The sequence below is a fragment of the Cyrtonyx montezumae genome, unplaced genomic scaffold (assembly GCF_038088225.1).
Source record: "Cyrtonyx montezumae isolate F1298 unplaced genomic scaffold, pur_monq_1.0 scaffold_2, whole genome shotgun sequence".
In the NCBI taxonomy this organism is placed as follows: domain Eukaryota; kingdom Metazoa; phylum Chordata; class Aves; order Galliformes; family Odontophoridae; genus Cyrtonyx; species Cyrtonyx montezumae.
In genome coordinates, this window is record NW_027071936.1 from 43047714 (window position 1) to 43066055 (window position 18342).

General features: G+C 37.8%; 2 protein-coding genes across 2 annotated transcripts in view; one reads left to right on the forward strand and one right to left on the reverse strand.

Moving 5' to 3' along the window:
* PAICS (phosphoribosylaminoimidazole carboxylase and phosphoribosylaminoimidazolesuccinocarboxamide synthase) overlaps positions 1 to 2896 on the reverse strand; it is a 34147-nt gene extending 31251 nt beyond the window's left edge. Inside the window, exon 1 of the mRNA XM_065736193.1 lies at positions 2503 to 2896. Within this exon, the coding sequence (XP_065592265.1) occupies positions 2503 to 2896 (394 nt within the window). The remainder of the gene's footprint in view (positions 1 to 2502) is intronic.
* The window catches only part of PPAT (phosphoribosyl pyrophosphate amidotransferase), a 41341-nt gene extending 24695 nt beyond the window's left edge, over positions 1 to 16646 (forward strand). The window contains exons 2-11 of the mRNA XM_065737008.1: positions 5016 to 5082; positions 8409 to 8615; positions 9231 to 9343; positions 9435 to 9580; positions 10729 to 10801; positions 11821 to 11972; positions 13081 to 13208; positions 13491 to 13712; positions 14424 to 14544; positions 16033 to 16646. Of these exons, the coding sequence (XP_065593080.1) occupies positions 8412 to 8615; positions 9231 to 9343; positions 9435 to 9580; positions 10729 to 10801; positions 11821 to 11972; positions 13081 to 13208; positions 13491 to 13712; positions 14424 to 14544; positions 16033 to 16208 (1335 nt within the window). The 5' untranslated portion in view covers positions 5016 to 5082; positions 8409 to 8411 and the 3' untranslated portion in view covers positions 16209 to 16646. The remainder of the gene's footprint in view (positions 1 to 5015; positions 5083 to 8408; positions 8616 to 9230; positions 9344 to 9434; positions 9581 to 10728; positions 10802 to 11820; positions 11973 to 13080; positions 13209 to 13490; positions 13713 to 14423; positions 14545 to 16032) is intronic.
* The last annotated feature ends 1696 nt before the right edge of the window (positions 16647 to 18342 follow it).

Here is an 18342-nt window from a genome sequence, read left to right on the forward strand (position 1 = left end):
GAATAGTAAAAAAAAATTTGGGGAGCACGTATTGTCCATGTCTTGCATTTTAAATAACACAATCCTACAGCTAAGTTCTCAAAATAAGATCTGCATATTGAGTGTTATTATTTAGTACAGGTTTTAGTTTTCTGATAGCCTTTTGTTGTTGCTGCTCCTTCTATGCAAGGGTTTCTCCAGCTGTTAAAATAAGGCTCTTAGTCCCTTTTGAATGAGACAGGAGTAGGACTGTACCTCTCTCTTCTCCTGTAACTTTGAGTGGCTAAACAGGATAAATTCAGGAGGACACCTGCAGGGACACAGATGTGCATAGGTCTTAACAGGAGATACTTGCAGGAATCAGTCCCTTTCCTCCTGAATGCAGGGAAGGTATATGGTGGATAGGCACAGCGGGCTGTGCAAAGTCACATTGCCATCTGTGGGAGTGCCACATTGACATCAGCCTCCATGAGACACTTCTGATGAGCAGCAGCACAGCCAATAATACCACTTTAGCCTTAGAACTGAATTTGAAAACACTGAGCTTGGCAGCTCATCCTTTCGTAGCCACCGCAACTCTGATGGCAGTGGGAAAAGACTGCTCCTAAAGCAGCATCATTTGCTTGGCTTGCATTCTTAAATGAAGAAAGTTGATGCTGTCATGGCTATTCGCTCTGTCGCATGGTGCAAAAGTATGTATGCAGCATAGCTGCAGGATACATTTATTCCTTAGTGTGCTTCCATGCTGACTGAATTAACAGTTGTGGCAATCTATGCATTTAAATTGTTACCATTTGGGGTACATTATTGCAATTACAATTATTTTTATGGTTTTATAGTTATTATTACAGTTTCATTTACTTTCTATTTATTTTCTATTTTATAAAATAGTTAGCTTCCTTATTTATTTATTTATTTTTGTAAAGGAAGTAATAGAAATGCTCGTGCATTTCAGAAGTATATTTCATTATATCACCTTTAAAAACAGGTTATGCCAGTGCTCCAAAAAGAAGCGTGCTTCGCCTGGGGGACAAAAATTTTTCGTTTTTTGTGTTTTTTCCAGTTTGGGATTCACAACTGCAATCAGTCTTTCCTGATTTAAACTTGCTAGAGGTCTAAAGCAGATGAGAATTGGGATTAACAATTGGTGAAAACTGCATCAAAACACAGAGGATAACTTAAGGCCAGATCCTGAAAAGAGGGACCCTGGTTTAGCTTTGTGCACTCCTCAGAAGTGTAACAGCTTGTATCAGCCACAGATTTGCCTCTCAGTTCTGCATATTTAAAAATAAAAAATGGATTGTAGTAGCAATGCATAGCGCAGGCAACACATGTTAAAATAGTATAAAACTGGCATTTTATTTTTAAGTGACTTGTGGCAGATTAGAGGCTTTTTGCTAATGATGACAAATTAAGGTCAAGCTTTTAGCTAAGGTAAACAGCAAGAGAAATGTTAATTCCTTTTTCTCAGACCTGTAAGACTGGATTGTAGAAGGAGCCTTGGAAGAGTACAAGGGCAAGCTATATGTCCAGTGCCTCTCTGTGCCTTTGGCAGTCTCCTCTAATACTATTCTAGTTGGTTTGTTGTTTGTTTTTCTTCAGAAAGGCACACGTTCTTAATTAATGTAAATTGGTATATACTAAGGGAAAAAATGAAGCTAATCTTTGAATTTCTCTTTGTAGCCATATTATTTTGATACTATTACTGAAGCTTCTGCTTCAGTGACATTCAGAATGTGATGAGATTTGAGTGCTCCCAAATAGCAGGTTGATCCTAATGAAAAGTTAAGCACAGCTTAAATGCATATGTAAAGAATGCTGAATCAAATGAGATGCAACTAATTTGGTAAAATAACCTTCAGAATAAGAGTAGTTGTGTTCACATGTTTTGCCTCAGAATATTCAGACAAACATGATTTTTACTTTCCTTGACATGTTACAATTTTTCAGGAGTTATTAAACATCCCCGTTTCTCAAAAAAAATGAAGTGAATCACTTACAGAATTATTTAATTTAGCTTTAGTCATCATAGCTGAAATGTCAGTTACAGAGAAATAAAACTAAAAATCAGAAATTTCAATTGTGTCACAAGTAACTGTTTTTGAAATAATCATGACATTTCCACATCTACTTTCAGTTTTCTTTAAGTTTAGAACTGGAGCTCTAATAGTCATGGTTCCAAAGCATTGCAAATGAAATTAAGGGGAAAAAAAGCAACGCACACAATCATCTTTCCTTAATCTTAACTCCTGAGATCCATGCAGGAGCCTTGACACCAGTGAGGTACTTACAGAGGCTTTACTGCAAGCAGTTAGCGTGATTTGTTGAGAATTACGCTGTATTTACAGGCTTCAACACTGGTGGGTGCACCGGAGCGCATCCCGTCTGGGGCTGCTCTCACAGCACTGCCGGGCTGGGCAGCCTCGGCGGAGAGCCGGCAAACTTAGGCTGTGGGCTTGTTAGCCTGGGGCTGGGCGGTAATTTTTAAACAAAGGGAGGAAATAGAAGCAGAAAGAGTTTTACCTTGGCTGCTGTCTGCGTTGGGGCTGGCGTTGAGCTGCACCTCGCTGGCGCTGGCAGAGCATCTGCTGTTCCCCTCTGCAGCCAGGCGTGCGACAGGTTCGCATCGCAGTATGGCATCCAGGTCATGAAAAAACTTCATGGTTTTAGTGGCATCCCCGGAGTTGCGGGCGTATTTAACCGTTCTGTATTCATACTTCAGGTTTTTGTACTTTGCCCGGCACTGTTTCCAATCTCTGCAAACTCCCAACTCCTGCAGCCTTTTGGCAATGTAGATGAATATTCCTTTATTCCTCAGAGTGCCATGGAGCTGCTTCCTGATGCTTTTCTCTGACCAGATGCTTAGCAAGGCTTTAACCTCCTCCTCAGTCCAGTGCTTCCCCGCTCCACTCTCCATGTTGAGAGTGACCTGGAAATGATTCACTATTTCTAGCCAAGATCTGGTTCCCTAGGCAACCAGGCGCCTGCTTCTCAGCAGCTCTGCGCGCCGCCCTGAGCACCACGGGCTGCAGGCCGCCCTGAGCTCCGCAGGGCACCCAGAGCCCCAGCGGGCCCTCGGCGGCTGCATTGCCATCAGCCGACCCTCAGCACAGCCCCTGGCGCGGCCTCGCGGCCTCTCATGTAACAAATGGTGCCGGTGTCACCATCACACTGCTGTCGGGGCGACAAAGCCGATTCAGCTGCCTTGCTGCCTTGAGGAAATAAAACACGAGCGCAGAAAGAGTGCAGGTGTGCTGCACCCACCCCATGCTGGGGACAGGCTGCGTGGGTGCTGTACGTGAGCACCGCAGCAGCTCCTCTCCACCAGCAACGTGAGGCTCCTGCCGGCCGCTGCGTGGGCTGCCATGCGCTGTGGGCGATGTGGCAGCACCGTGGGCATGATGCAGAGCCTCACTATTGCATGGCCAGGTGGTGTTTGCTGTACAGTGGGTGGGCACGTATATGCATTTTTATGTGCTTTTTTACTGTGCATTTACTACCAGGGATGAGTTAATTAAATGCTTGCATACTTAAAAATCACTAAATTAGTAAAATGGTGTAAGTTCCGTGCTTTCTTTTTTCTTGTGCTTACTCTTCTGTTAGCACTATATAAAAGATGTTAGCTGCCTACTTGTAAATGCCTTTGCTTCTCTCCCTCTGTTTGATTTTCGTGATGTTTTACGGGACAGTATCAATATTGAACTGGAAATCATCTGTAATATTGAAATATGAATTAAGTTGCTGAATGTGGTGTATCAACCCTTAATGTTACCTCCAGTCGTTTTGTTTATAGAGAGGACATCTTCCTGAGTTAAAATAAATGTATTTAAGAATGTTCTTGTCTCTGATTTTCTTTCCTTAGTGATCATTCATGTCATTTGTAGAGCAAATTCATTCAGATGAGTGTTAGATTTGTTTTGTTCTGCTTTCTTTGAGCAAATTTATTTAAATGTTACTGTACACATAACTGGGGCTAGCAACAAATATAAGGATTTTAGGGCTTAGAGAAAATCTTCAGTTGTAGATTAGAATCTGTAATGTAGCTTTTTATTACCACTTTTACTAGATAATTCTTCAGTTGATTTAAACCAGTCTAATGGATGAATAGCTGCTTCTAGTATTCTAAAAATATTCTAAGTGGTTCATTTTCTAAGGAAATGTCTGTCACTCCTTATTATGTGTGAGAATGCAGTGGGATCTGAGCAGGCCAGCACAGTGGGGTTGTGCTGCTTGTGGTCTGGGGCAGGTGCTGTACAGGCCCTGTGCAGAGTCACGGAAGACAGCTGGGAAGAGAAGCAGCAGGCTAGGGAAAATGCTGTCACTTAGCTGGTAGGGCTCTTCTATGTAGCAAAAAATACAGCTGCCAGCCTGAGGCTGGTCCACCGTCATGGAAGCATTTCCATTTTCAGCGACACTGTACACCAAGACTGTTTTGCTATGGCTCAGAAGCTACAGTGCCCAATATTAGGTTTATGTTCTCAAGCACTTTGTCAGAGTGGTCACACAACAGTTAGCGGTGTAAATGCTAGTCTGATTGCTTGAGTGCAAAAAACTTGCATAGGTGATCAGTGGGAGAAAAAATGCATTCCCTTAGGCAAAACCAGCAGGTTTTTTAAGACAAACCCCAACAGAAATAGAGTTATGCTTTAGAGAAAACTGCTAGCTAGAGCTAGTACTCTAGCTAGTGTACTAGCACTGCAAAGTGGCTTTTCAGATTAAACATCTGCTGTTATTTTATGCCTACGCTGAAATTGGACTGCAGTAAGAGGCTGAGCCAGTGCTTATTAATGGAAAGATTTCCACCGAATTCAGTGGGCTTAGGCACAAACCTTATGTGACTGTTTTGAAAAAAAGAGTACAACATGGGCAAAAAAACGCCGTTTCGATTACAGGCATGTAAAATGAAACAACAAATAAAATTAACATTAAAATTTCATGTTGTAAAGAATAGATGAAAAACCACTAATCCATAGTGTAATATGGTCTTTCATTCTAAGCATTTCTGACCTTTATGTTTATCTGTATTTTTTCCACAGGGGCCAGGAGAGTGCTGGAATTGTGACGAGTGATGGAGAGTCGTCCCAGGCATTCAAAGTGCACAAGGTAGAAACTAAATGTTTTGTAGATACCCAAGGGAGATGCATTTTCAGCAAGGAACTGAATAATTAGAAAGAGGGAAAGCAGCATGGTTTCATTGGCTGTTTTTGCTCTGTCAGAGTGACAGGATCTAATTGTGTTATTCGGGCAATCTCTGTCTTAAGGTCATGTTTTAACCAGATCTGCCCATGTCATCCCTTCTGGGTGTAGCCACACACACAAAGTATCCAGATCAGGCTATTGTTATCTGAAAATGTACTTTCCAAAGTCCACCTGTACATAAAGTGTTAACTCCAGAGATGCAACTTGAGAAAGAGGAAAGAAAAATAGGTATAGGTTTTGCATGAGCATATGGTTGACTAATTTTTAGCTTACTGAGCATCAAAAGAAGTGGCAGCTACTTCACTCATAGCTAAATATATTTTTTATGTTCATTCAATCATTTATTGATTGAATGGAGATCTGAGAAGGTCACCCATTCTTTCTCAAGCTGAGACGATCCCAGGGGAAGTTAAAGTCATTAAATAGCCACAGCCTCAAGTAATATGCCAGGATAATCCCTGCATGCTCAGGGGTTGGTTTTGCTCATCCAGAAAAAGATAATCATCATTCTGTTAAATCCTGGAAGAGCTGGGGCCTGGAAATAAAACTGTTTCATCAAACAAAACTGTGGAGCAATTCTTGATATGTGTGCTCTCTGACCATCATCAGAAGGCAGTTTATTTTTATGTTTAGGCATCTCTGAGAAATATTAATTAAGCTGTTCAAATCAGTTTGAGTAAGAACTGTTTTTGTGTAGCAGCATGTGTGTCTGTGTGACTGCTCAAGACTGCTTTGTGCACCGTCTTGTCTCTTGAGCGTTGTGTTTGTCACCTCTTTTGGAATTTCCCCCCTTCCTATCTGTTACTTGCAGCCTCATCCTGCCCCCTACACACTTTTAAATGCCTCTTTTCTCAACTTCCACACTGTGTGATCTCTTCTTCCTTCCTGCTTCTGCTTGGGTTTCATCTTATCTTAAAGTTTACAGCTGGAATTGCAGCTTTCTTTTAAAGTGAAATTAAAAAGAAATAAATCCTGCAGTAAAAATTACTTACCAGAATGAAATTCTAGCAGGCAATAGAATAACCTGTAGAGTTTCCGCGTTACCAAGCTGACATACGTAACTGTCATGCTAAGAGTTTGACTTTCTCATCATATCAGCTTTGATATTTTAAGAGTTGTGGAGCATGTGATGTTTTCTCTTTTCCTTGAAATACCTTTCTTGGCTTCAACACTTCTAATAAAACCATAATAACTACAGCGTAATAAAGAGCCTGTGGAGTACAACAGATATGACTTGTATAATCCTGGAAATGATGCCAATGTAACCAACATTTGGGTCTGCTACACTGGTTTCAGGACTCTAACTAGTAAACTACACCATGAAAAAATGTCAGCTGTGAAGACTGCTGTGTCTGTTTGTCCCCCAGACACCAGCTGCATATACTTCATAGCAGAAAAAAAACAGAATGGAAAAGCTGCCTGCTGCTCACTGCATTGATTTACAACAGAGTACATTAGTGCAAGCTCACCTTTGTCAACAGATTAAACCAATAGATTAGAGTACAAACTGGACCACCTAAGGCATGGGTATGTGTTCCTTTCTGATCGTTACCAGCATTTGACAATGAATTAATAGCCCCTGACAAAGGTTTTTAATCCTTTGTTTTAAACTCTCCCAGAAGACTCATGCAGATTTGTCTGTTAGAGCCTTTCAGCCTGATTTGTGCGAGAAAAAATTGGTGTCATAGCTGTACTTGCCCAGAATGTGGAAAAACTTACATCTCTTATATAGATGTACCAGCAGGAGAAGGACTTTGTTTTACTGTTGCACGCTTGAAGACGCAGAAAAATCTATATTAAAGTAGATAGATTATCATTTTCTGGTATATACCAGACTTAAGACATACAGAAATAAGATTGCATTCGCTAGGAATTTTTTATTCTGGTGTAATTCACGTTTATTGTCCCACCTACACAATCTAAATCAGCAAAATATTCCAAGGTGCGTCTTAAGGATTATGTACTTGTGTCACCAAATGTGTTTTAAAATAGCATTGCTTGTTTAACCTATTGCAGTGCTTCAATTAGCCACATCCTATAACACTGGACCTGTGAAGTGCCAGATCTCCTGCTGGGATAAATAGGCCTAAGTAAAACAAGAACACAATTGCATTTCTGCACATGGTGCAGTCTTCGTGTCATCTGTGAGACAACAGGTGGCATTTGATTTGTCATAAAGTTTGCTGAACCATTAAAGCTAAAGCACCATTTTGAATGTTTGAGGCAATAATTTTTTGACATGACAGCAAGTATCCTAAGACCATGTATGCAACCACAATCTTTTGGTATTTTGACTCTATACCAGTCAGAGAACAAAATTTTCTGAAGCTTGGTTTTCTTTTAATCTGCTTTGGTTGAGTTCTGCAAATAGTTCAACATATTTCCTTCCTGCCTGTGCTATCCCACTGTGTTGTTATTGTACCCACAGCACAGGCTGTAAACCAATCATGACTTTCCAGTCTCTCCCATGTAACTCTGCAGATCCTAAAAGTGTTATAATGCGTGATTTCATGTTCATCAGTTACCATACATGATGGGGATACAGAAGCTTAGAGGGACATAAATATTTTCCACAGGCATCACAAAAAGCTGGAGTGGTAGGAGGGTTTGGAATCCAGTCTTAATTTCTACTGTGTGCAGGTATTTTTTCAGGCTGTTCTTTCTGTTAATTTGTCTCCAAGTAGCGCTTGTTGCCATAAGAGGTTCCTGACAGCTGACTAAAAAGCTTTGACGCATTTCTGCTTTAAATAGAAAGCAAGCTGGGTGTATGAAATGTTTGTTTTAAGTAAACAAGAAAATCCTCTAGAAAAAAGCTTTGCTCCTAACATTGAGTGCAATCTGATAAACGTTATAAAAGGAAATCATATATATTGCTCACTTGCCCCTAAGTAGAGAATCTTGCAACTTTTTTCTTCTTCCCTTTGGACGTTCTTTTTTCTTATATTTTTAAGCACTTTGGTTGTGTTTTTTGAAGGATGCATTTTTAATCAGGAAATAGATTGTTCAGGGGAAATCCTCAGAAAACGTATAATGTTTTGTCTAAAAATAGGCGTAATAAAATCTCACGTATCGTGACACCTATTCAGCTTCTTTCTTTCCTGTGGATTTCAAGTTATTTCCTTTTCTAGCAGATTATTAATGCAGTATCAAGAACAAACACGAGGATAAATTAGCACCTTGCCAATAAAACAAAGCAAGAGAACATTTTTTTTTCCCCTTTTCTCCTGAAGGGAATGGGTCTTATAAATCACGTGTTCAATGCAGACAGCCTGAAGAAACTGTATGTTTCAAACCTTGGTATTGGGCACACCAGGTACTCTACATCAGGGATCTCCGAGCTGCAGAACTGCCAGCCTTTTGTTGTAGAAACTCTTCATGGAAAGATTGCTGTGGCACACAATGGGGAATTAACAAATGCTGTACGACTGAGGAGGAAGGTAAGTATCTCCTGGGAGATTCCAGTATCATTCATTTCTGAGTATGAAACAGCAATGAGCAAAAAGTATGCTATGATGAATACTTAATGCCAAAGTATTGTGTACTGTGAAAGAGCATCATAATCAAAATAGACTGGGAGGAGGAGGGTCAAAAAAAAAAGTAGACATTTGTAATTGCTGTAGTGCTTAGCTCACCAGTCCTCTAGTCTTAGTTGTCACACTCCTATATGTCAAGTGAGAAAACTAACTGCTAGCGATAGTATATTTAGAGTTAAGAGAGATATAATAATTAGGTGAGGTATTTGTAATATGAAATGTTCTTGTTTGGAATATTGTCTTTACTTGTATTTCTGGCTTGCAAAATTAATCATGAGCACCGTCAGGACATCAACATAAGGAGATCGTCAAATGACAGATTTTATAGTATATTTGGCTGGAAGGGTATATTTCAAAGAACCCACTTAAAATTTAGCAGGTGTTTCACTATGAAATCCGTTCTATTAAGTTCCATACAAAACCAGGACATACTTCTGCACTGAAGCAAGACGAAGGTATGACAAGACAAGAACTTTACTACTGGTAACCCTTTTTTTGTGTGTGTGTGTGTCTGAAAAGCTTATGCGGCACGGTGTTGGACTGTCAACCAGTTCTGACAGTGAATTGATCACTCAGCTGCTGGCTTTCACACCTCCTCTAGAAAATGATGACACTGCTGACTGGGTAGCAAGGTAAGGATTACAGGTTTCAGAAGCAAGAACAGCAGTCTATTCTCAACATGGTGTGCAACACATGAGTATCTTCACCTGTCTCTCATTACAGAATTAAGAATTTAATGAACGAAACTCCAACTTCATACTCATTGCTAATCATGCATAAAGACATAATCTATGCAGTACGTGATCCATATGGGAATCGCCCACTCTGCATTGGTCGCCTTATTCCAGTAGGGGACATGAATGGAAAAGGTAAACCATATGTCTATACTCACGTTCATTCACCTATATATATGTGGTTATATACATACATGCATTTAGTGCATGAAGTCATCAATTAAAGCAATTACAGATGCATTTACTGAAGTAGAAATAACAACATAAAATGCAAAAATCAGTTTTGTTAATTCCGAACAGAAGTGGTATAAGGAAAAGTCTGCAAACATCTTCTCTGTTCTCAGTAAAAGTGAATCCTGGTTGCCTGATGATAGTGTTAGAATTAGGCAGCCCAACTGTAATTGAATATTTTGGAAAATTAAACTAAGTTCTTTGCACGAAAGTAGGAAAGCAAGGATGAACAGAATCACAGCCGAAGTTGGAAGGGGCTTCTGGAGGTCATCTGCTCCAACCTGCTCACTCAGGCAGAGCCTGATGGAGCCATTCACCCAGTACAGAAAAAAAGACAGTTTTCTCCCTTTCTCTTGTGATAAGACAGTCAAAAGCTGTTGGATTATAGTCAGTGTACTTCTACTTTCCAGGTGCTCACATTAGCTGATGGGAATAAAGTCCTTTGGGTTCTTATTTAGTCTGCAAATCAACATTTGCAGTCTCCCTCAAGTGAGATTAAAATCTGTTCATTTGTATAAAAATAAAATAATTTAAAGGCACACAAGTAAATGATTTTGTAGCATCAGAAAATTTGGCAATTTTAACCACAAGAACAAAAAAAGAAGATTTTTAAAGCCTACAAACATTTGATTTGATCTGTTCTGTGCCTGTACTATCCTTATTGGAGTTCCGTCCAGAATTCACTGTAGTCAGAAAGGTCTATCTCTTGATACAATTTTAATATATGAAAAAATAAAGAATTAATTGTGCAAACAAAAGTAATTATGTATATCTAGAGCAATTCAACTATAAAGGGAAAAATTTGAAATAGTGCAGAGAAAACATTTCTGAACCATGAATACAATGCTGCTACTACCAGTTGTGCCTAGAACAAGTTTAGTGTGCTTACATTTATTTAAATAATGTTATATAAACTTTGGAATGCTAAACCTTACAATTTGAAATTTGAGCACTTGGCAAACTAAAACGTAGCAAGACAAGTGTTGTATTAGAAATGCAGTGTGGTAGCAAAAATTGTGGAATCTAACTATAACAGAAATGTTTTATTTCAGGAAAAGATAACAGTGAAACAGAAGGATGGGTAGTCTCCTCTGAATCCTGTAGCTTTTTATCTATTGGTGCAGAGTAAGTGTTCTGGTTCTCACTTGATCTGAAAGCTCTCTTCAAGCAGCAATTAGACATTAAACCTCAAATTGCCAAATATCTAACAGTGTGAAGACATGAAGGATTTGTTTGTTGATTGTTTGGAGGGGTTTTTTTGTGCGGTTTTTTTTTTTTTTGCCAACTCTGTCTTTTGAGAGTTTATTTACTTGACTGGGTTAATGTAAGGGAAGTTAAATAATTATGTGTTCAGAAAGTGAGAGTAAAGACAACCTCAAGAATGCCTCTTATTTGTTTTAAATCTAGATATCCTTATCAATTTTAATTTTAGCCTAGTTAGCAGTGGAATTCATGTATTATAAAGTAATACTTCAGCTACAGAAAAGGTTGCAGTGGTAGCTTACAGGTTGTACTAACTTGAGCAATAGCACATGCTGCCTATCAGCCAGCCTCCTCGTTTCAAAAAAGTGACAGGTACTTGAAACTATTTCCATGGGCACAAACATGTTAGATCCATTAAAGCCAATACATGAGATTCACATTTCCTCTCTACATAAGACACTGTAAAAAGAAGAAGGGACACTTTCTCTGAACAAAAAGAGATTAAAGGCTCATTGGGAGATGTAAAAAAAAAAAAAGACGTTATATTTAATTTCTTAATCAGATATTACAAAAATATGCATTTGAGTAACACACTACTAAGTAAAAAGAAAGTAAAGCAAAACTGGGAAAGAATGTAATCACTTTAGTAGTCATGTTTTGTATAGTATTTTTGTGGGTGTGTTTTCTGTGTGTTCTTTGTGCTGGATCACATCTCACATGTTGGAAGATTACCATAATTCTCTGGTATCAGAGTATTAATGTATTGCTGTTAGGTACTAATTCAGACTGTTTTAGTAAAGGTCACATCTCTTACCATGTTGTTAATAAAACAGGTCAAGTCCTAAGACAAGAAAAATTATCATGTTCTAAAGCAATTTTCCCACCAATAGGGTTTATGTTTCTAAACTATCACTCTAAATGCTGCATATTTCTCTTTCAAGGTACTATCGTGAGGTACTTCCTGGAGAGATTGTGAAAATATCCAGGTATGATGTCCAAACACTGGATGTTGTACCAAGACCGGAAGGAGATCCATCAGCATTCTGCATCTTTGAATATGTTTATTTTGCGAGGCCAGACAGTATCTTTGAAGGTAAGATGTTATGTACAAGGCTTCTCCTTCCTGAAATAATGGGAGGTTATATTTTGGAGGACAACTGACTCTAGAAAGGATCTGGGATCATAGCAGGTTAGCTTTCACAGCAGCACTGGGACATGATGGGCTGGCACAGATCTTGAGGATATAAAACTCAGGAGGAGCATGTAGCATTGCCTTCCTGTTCCTGTCTGTGTATATTGCCTCAGTCAGGCCTGCCTGCATAACCGCATGGAAAGAATGAAAAGAACCACAAACATGATTAAGGCAGTGGAAATATCCCTTCAAAGCAAAATACTTAAGGACTGTATTCATTCTTAGAAAACCTTTTTAATAATGAGACCTATGAAAAACAATGTCCAAAACAACTTCTTAGTGTTTTTGTTGGAAGAAAATGTTACTTCAGGAAGATGCTTTTAATATAACTTCTAAATCTATGAATCATCTAAGTATTTGGGTCTGTCATTCTAATGTCTTTATTTCTGTTTCAATACAAGTCTCTGAAAATTGTCTTAGTGGTATTAGCCAGGACACTCATACCTAGTACTGTCTCCACTTCTCTCTTGTTCCCTAGTACGGTCCTTGTTACCTTTATGTTGCCTAATCTCACCACTGTACCTCCAGTGTCCTCTCCTGTTTCCAACTTTGAGGACCTTCAAAGCTTCCGAGGCCTTTTCTTGCTTTAATGAATGTGGGGTTAATATTGCCAACTGATTCAAAATCAGTAAGTGGATAGAGGCAGACAGAATGTTTGCACAAACTTTGTCTGCTTAGGAGTACAAACTGAAAATAAAATTTGCACCCTGTGAAATGCAGTCTTAATTTCTTCTTCTATACTTCTGTAAGTAGATTTTGTAACACCCACAGGAATTTTAGCTACCTGATTAGGGCAAACTGCATTTTAATTCTCTATGTAGGGTTGTGAATGTTAGAATATGACATTATGGGAGGAAATAAAAATGAGCTTCTGTGAACGACTGCTTATTAATTCCAAAATTTTTCTCACTGACTTCTATGCCTGCAACTTGCTACAGACATTTGTACAGCAATCTGAGAGGAAATCTGAATTATGCATACCAGGAAAAACACTTATTGCTGTTCTTAGGTCAAATGGTGTATTCAGTCAGGAGGAGATGCGGACAGCAACTTGCTATTGAAGCACCTGTGGAGGCAGACCTGGTCAGCACTGTTCCAGAGTCTGCAACCCCAGCAGCTCTGGGTTATGCTCAAAAGGTTTGTGTTAATTTTCTCTCTTTTCTCAAGTATATCTACACATACTTTTTTTTTTTTTTTTTTTTGTAGTGGTGTGTATCAGTACAAGTCACTAGAGTAGCCTCACACTTACTGAGTCACCTGCATCGCTTATTTGGTTTTTGTCATTATTCCACTCAAGGTATTTCAAAGATTTTTGGTTACTGTGAAGTCATACTGAATCCTAAGGTTTCTTTAAAGTATGGTAACTGAGAATAACCAGTCTTTTAGATATTAACTCTGTTTAACGTCTCCTTTTTATAGTGTGGACTGCCATATGTTGAAGTACTCTGTAAAAATCGCTACGTAGGAAGAACTTTTATCCAGCCAAATATGAGGTTACGGCAACTTGGTGTTGCAAAGAAGTTTGGTGTTCTATCTGACAATTTTAAAGGCAAACGAGTTGTTATAATTGATGATTCAATTGTGAGGGGCAATACTATTTCTCCCATAATAAAACTACTAAGGGAATCAGGAGCTAAAGAGGTGAGTTCATTTTTGGTCTGTACAGTACAAATGTAAGTACAAGATTAAGGGGAGGGTGACGCACTGGGTTTTGACTTTATTTGTACCATTATTTAAAAGTGCAAGTGTGCACAAGTGTGTGTTTTTTGTCATGGTGGATTGAAATGTTTCTTTTGTTTCTTTGGCTTTGATTTTTGAGAATTTAAGGGGAGAGGAACATATCTCCATTTATAAAGACAACTAGAATGGAAAACAGATTAGGTAAGATGAGGAAAAAAGTATTGGTGTGGTATTTCTGCCATGTGCTTTAAGTACATCACATACGGCAGTAAATAGGCAGGTGCTTTAAGTCATCACAGCACATTTTTTAATTGATTCAGATTTTTTTTAACTGAAACAGTGTGCAAGACTTTCACTGAAGCAGAAGTGTTTTGTATGATGTTTGACTTTGTAAACTGAAACACCTGCATCAAGGATTGAATGCTATAGAAGAAAAGCAAAATCAGAACTGAACTTTAGGGTACATTAGGAAATTCTGCAATGATAAATTCTAATCTAGAATTATCTTTCTTGTCTATGAATCTGAAAAAAAAAGTTATCTTCCTTTTAACCATTCCATTACTTTGATCAAATGCTGTATCCCTTTCTTCATTATCAACTTGGACTTCAGTATTTTATTATGATCTGCCATACTTCATCTCATATCTGTTTTGAAATTGTGTTTTCATTCAGGTGCACATTCGTGTAGCTTCACCTCCCATAAGATTTCCGTGTTACATGGGAATAAACATACCAACAAAAGAAGAACTGATTGCCAACAGACCTGAATTTCATGATCTTGCAAACTACATAGGTAAATCTGGGGTTTCTTTCAAAGACTGTTTTCACCTGCAAGGTGTTTACTATCTGCATAAAAAGAAAGAACACATCAAGGCAAGAATGGCAAAACTGACAAAAAATCATGAAAGTTGACACACCAAATATTGTGTGTTCCCTACAGATCAAACCAATTTAGCTGCATACTTATGATGAAGTTAGTGAATTATATTTCTCTGAACAATGTAAAGCATTAGAATAATTACGTAAGTTACAAATGAAGGCTAATAACACATCTTTCCAGTACTTAGAACTCCTTCTGGGAAACACTTCACCACATGGAATTGCTGTAGGCAAATATCAGGAAGAAAATAAGTGGTGAAAATCTGTTGTATAATGAAAAACTAATGTAGTTTTGTGACTTTCATAAGAGTATGTTCTGAATCTGTAAATACCCACTGGTTTTTCTACATATTTAAGTTCTTGTAAATTACACCACTTTGAAAGAAATGACATTTGTAACTATTTAAAGAATGTTAATCAAATACATTTTAAGATCTCTAGAACGAGTCATGTTTACAGCAGAACTGAGAACCAGCAAGTTAATGTTGCTTGTGATGTGGTAAACAATGTGCTCATCATGGATGAAATTGTAATAGAATTGTGTGAAGGTCTGTGAGTGAGAAAATCTAGTATACGGCTTATTGTGCTGCAAAGTATTTAAAAAACGGTTTAAAAATGTAGCTGTGGTTAGAAAACTTCAAGCTCAGATTTATTGTATAAATACTCTCACTGTCTAATCTTGAAATTAATTCCTTTCACCAAAATCATGGTTATGAAGGCATGTTGAAATATTTCAGGTTTGTAGGATCTCGTATTTAAGAAGCATATTTTCATAAAATAGTGAGTGTAAATGAAAAAAGTGCTAGTGTGAAAAGGCTGTCAAACTTTTCTACTGCTGTAACATTTTCATGAGCTGAATACTGATTTTTTTTTAAACACGATGTTCTTCTGCTCCTCCAAGTTCCAGACAGGGTATTATTGGTAAGGTGTTTATTTAGAGGATCAAGCCACACATTACACCTGTTTCCAGAGCTGAAATGTGAGATAACTCTGCAAAATCATACAGAGTTTAAGAGAGTCTTATTGCACACCCTGGATTCTGTTTCAGTTTTTGCAGATCTCAACTCAGAACCTTTTATCTAGATTTCAGTGAGTGTGCTTCCTGTACAAATAATTGGAGAAGGGCAAGGCTTGGTATGTTCTGATAGAACTTTTTAGAACTGGTCTGAGTTCTAAAACTTGCAAAATACAGGCCAGCTTTTCTTTTTTATTTTTCCAAAACCTCACCCATGTGGGGCATTTCTTTTCTTTTTTTTTCATGAACAGACCTTTCATGACTGTTCTCTTCAGGTGAGGTGATACACCTTGTATCATAATGCAGTAGACCAACCACATTTCCTAAGATATTTGGATTTGGAACAATATTGCAGCTTTTATCTGATGAATTCTTTATTTCTTCTAGGGGCTGACAGCGTTGTTTATCTTTCTGTGGAAGGGCTGGTATCATCTGTGCAAGAAAGCATCAAAGCAAGAAAAGAGAATGAGAACAGCCTTAAAACCCAGAAATCACGTGTTGGAAAGATTGGTCATTGCACAGCATGTCTCACTGGAGAGTATCCTGTAGAGCTAGAATGGTGAATTTTTAGTGGATGGACATTGGTTCATAAATTGCTGAATGTACCTGTTTCAAAGATGCCTTCCTGCTAATAGCCTTCTTATGTTTAGGTAATATATAAAGCTTATCAGAGCTAACTGTTACTAAATACATCTTTATGGTAACGGCTTAGATAAAGTCTGTCCTGACAAAAACTATCTAAGCAAATTAAAATATAAAATCATAGTTTTGAAGCACAGTTGTGCTTTCTATTTTCTCGTAAAGTATTGTAAAAACCAAAGTGTTTACAATTATTTACCAGTCCCTATGCTTTCTGTTTCAGTCTTGCCCTGAATGTGAGATTTCCTTGTCAGATTTATTCACTATGTTGAAGTACAAATTATAAATCACATGGTGTAATTTCAAATTATCAAAATCATTACACACAAGGAATGTGAAGCTTGCTTCTCTCTTTTGGAAAATATCCCAGATTCTGAAGAGTTAAATGGCTTCCTCAGCAGTTCTCGCTTAATTTTTTTTTTAGTATCTTTCTACATAGCCATTTATATATAGCTAAATAGCCATTATTAATCAAGTCCTTTGTAACTAAGTGTCCAGATTCTATGAACATAACGTCTGGCACATGATTTTAAGAATGAACACTCAGGGAGATGCTAAGCCAAAAGCTTTCTATGTTTGTAACTTCAAAATTCTTTTCTGAAGTCCGACACAAATCTTCAGGTGTTTTCCAGTGGCCAATAGGACGTGGAAGGAGAAAAACACTTGGCACTGTCCTTTTTTATTTTTTTACATCTTGTTTTCTCTAGGAAAAATCATGACAACTCCTGAACGATGAGCTGTTATTCAGTGTGCTCTTTCTATGTTACTGTGCAAACTTCACTCATACAATTGTTTCTTAACAGTAAGCATGATATTTCAACTGATGAATATAAGTTTAGTTGTTTTGGCCAGACTCTTATTTTTACACATTACTGCTGTTAATGTAATGTTCTAAAAGAAGGAGTTTTGAAGAACCATTAGGATTGTACTTTTTAATAGCATTAGCATAATATTTTTTAATTGGTCACAATTACTTGTATACGTAAAGATCACCTCAGAATGAACCACTAGCTGAAACAAAAAAGCATCTTTTGAAAACTATTGCAAATCTATGCACAATTGTAAAAAATATTTTGTATATCTCCGTTTTTTCACAAAATACCAGAGACTTAATTTTAGATTATCTATTTAATATTGTGTATTTTGGCCTTACAATTGCATGTGACACCACTACAAAAACAGAGAAAAATAAAAGTTTAAGAGTTTTGTTCCCTATCTTACAGTTAGTTGAGAATTACAGCACTGATCATTATACTAAAAACTTAGCTTTCTTAGGTGAGATTTGTAGCAATTCTGCCTGATACATGATCAAAAACCAAAATCCTCAATTCGAGAAAGGATGTAAATACTTTCACAAGACAGCCTTGTGAAGGTTCTCTGTAGAATCAGAACCTACTTAGTCAAACTAATGGGAAAATCTAGTTTGAGAATTGCACTCTTTGTGGAAGCTCAGACCTGCTTATTGGGAGAGGTACATGGATTTCTTTTACTTAGCAAGTTTGTTAGTTTTTTAACAGTCCCATTGCCTGGACAGCAAAGTGAGCAAAAAAGAAGTGTTTGCAATCTCTCTGACCTTCCCTCTTCCACATTAGGAAAGAGAAGTGTGAGAAAACCAAAAAACATTTTTTTGTCCATCTTCTTTTCTGCCGTCAAAAAAGAAAACATTTTTAAAAGAAGGATAAGTAAAACTCTTGTGTTAGATGCATGTCAGGAAATGAAACCAGTTGCACAATTTGATTATGTTCGAAGCAGAAATCAATCCATTTGAAGTTGTCTTTTAACAAACTTTCAACAAAACTGGCATTTTTACACATGGCAAGTTCTGTTTAAATGTGATTGAGCGTCAGGTGGCATAATTTTGATTTCAATAAGAGTCATAATCCCATTTTTCTCCGTGTAACGAATGACATTACGCAGAAGGACTATGCTGTATGCCCCATGACTTAGTCATGCTGCATCCTCATCTGAAGGATGTATTTTTTAAACTTAAAGGAGAATGTTTTTTGAGTGCCACTTTATTCACTGAGCTGTGTCAGCCTCTTGCGTATCATGTACAGC